This window comes from Bison bison, unplaced genomic scaffold, assembly GCF_000754665.1.
Source record: "Bison bison bison isolate TAMUID 2011002044 unplaced genomic scaffold, Bison_UMD1.0 scf7180017858345, whole genome shotgun sequence".
In the NCBI taxonomy this organism is placed as follows: domain Eukaryota; kingdom Metazoa; phylum Chordata; class Mammalia; order Artiodactyla; family Bovidae; genus Bison; species Bison bison.
In genome coordinates this window covers 13,234-14,387 of record NW_011488918.1, presented here as the reverse complement: position 1 = coordinate 14,387, position 1,154 = coordinate 13,234, and the positions used below count along the sequence as shown (strand labels likewise).

Sequence of the window (1,154 nt, the reverse complement as noted above, 5' to 3'; positions counted from 1 at the left end):
TCCCTGGGACCCCTCCCCCTGGTCCCAGCCTCACCCCTGGGGCTCCCCGGTGGGGCCTGTGCAGAGTCTCGTCTCCAACTGACCCGCTGGCTCCTCACCTGCCACCAGCAGCTCCAGGGTCTCGCTGGGGGCCGACCACTCGAAGGAGAGGCCGTGTCCGCTGTAGCATCTGTACTGGCCCCTGTGGATGGTGCCCACAGGGCCCAGGGGGAAGTCGGCCTGAGAGAGCCCCCCCTGGGGCCTCTGGGCAGGGCGCTGGGGGAGGTCCTGTCCCCCCTCCTTGGACAGAGCGAATCTGGTGTAGCCGACGTCAGAGCGACACTGGAGGGTCAGGTTCTGTCCAGAGGTGACGACAGGGCCCTGTGGGGTCAGGAGGGAGGGCTTCCCAGACAGCCCTGGGGAGAGACACGCGCTGGGTTGTAGGGACCGCTTCCCCCGTGGACCCCCCTCTCCCGGCCCGGCCCCAGGCCTCGCTGTGTCTCAGTCTGTGTGTCTGTCCTGTGAGCCCCACGCTCCTCTCCCCACCCTCTCACAGGGGCTCCCCTGGGAGCAGAGACCCCAGTACGTTGTCTTGTCTGCACAAATGTATGGGGTCAGGACGGGATTCCTCACCTGAGACCAGGAGCTCCAGGGGGTCCCTGGGGGCTGACCACACCCAGGGGTTGTGCCTGTAAAAGCCGTAGCATCTGAACGTCCACCTGTGCCCGGGGGTCACGGGGCCCACGGGGAACAGGGCCTGGGTCTGCCCGTCGAGCATTCGCTGTCCATCCAGGGCCCGAGAGGACTCGTCTTCTCCTTCCTTGGTTAGAAGGAATCTGTTAAATCCCCGACGGGAGCCACACTGGAGGGTCACATTCCCTCCCGACATCACTACAGGACTCGGCAGGGCTGAGAGTCTGGGTTTGCCGTAGAGTCCTAGGAGAGAAGGAGGCAGCTGGTTTTGTGGGGCCCCCACGCTTCCCTCCCCTCCCCAGGGCTGGGCTGTGAGAAGGACACCCCCTGAGAGCAGACCCCTCCAGAGGGCAAAGGCTGAGGCCCCCGAGTGTCCCTCACCTGTCACCACCAGCTGCAGGGGGTCAGTGTGCTCTGACCAGCCAGTGCGGGTTCCATAGTAGCACTGATAGCTCCCTGCGTGGTCCTCTCTCATGTGTTGG

At 65.4% G+C, this 1,154-nt stretch overlaps 1 protein-coding gene across 1 annotated transcript in view; it reads right to left on the bottom strand.

The window, feature by feature from the left end:
- The window catches only part of LOC105005052 (leukocyte immunoglobulin-like receptor subfamily A member 6), a 13,294-nt gene that overhangs the window by 431 nt on the left and 11,709 nt on the right, over positions 1-1,154 (bottom strand). The window contains exons 4-6 of the mRNA XM_010862909.1: positions 1,054-1,147; positions 534-915; positions 99-469 (exon numbers count right to left, since the gene is read on the bottom strand). Of these exons, the coding sequence (XP_010861211.1) occupies positions 99-469; positions 534-915; positions 1,054-1,147 (847 nt within the window). The remainder of the gene's footprint in view (positions 1-98; positions 470-533; positions 916-1,053; positions 1,148-1,154) is intronic.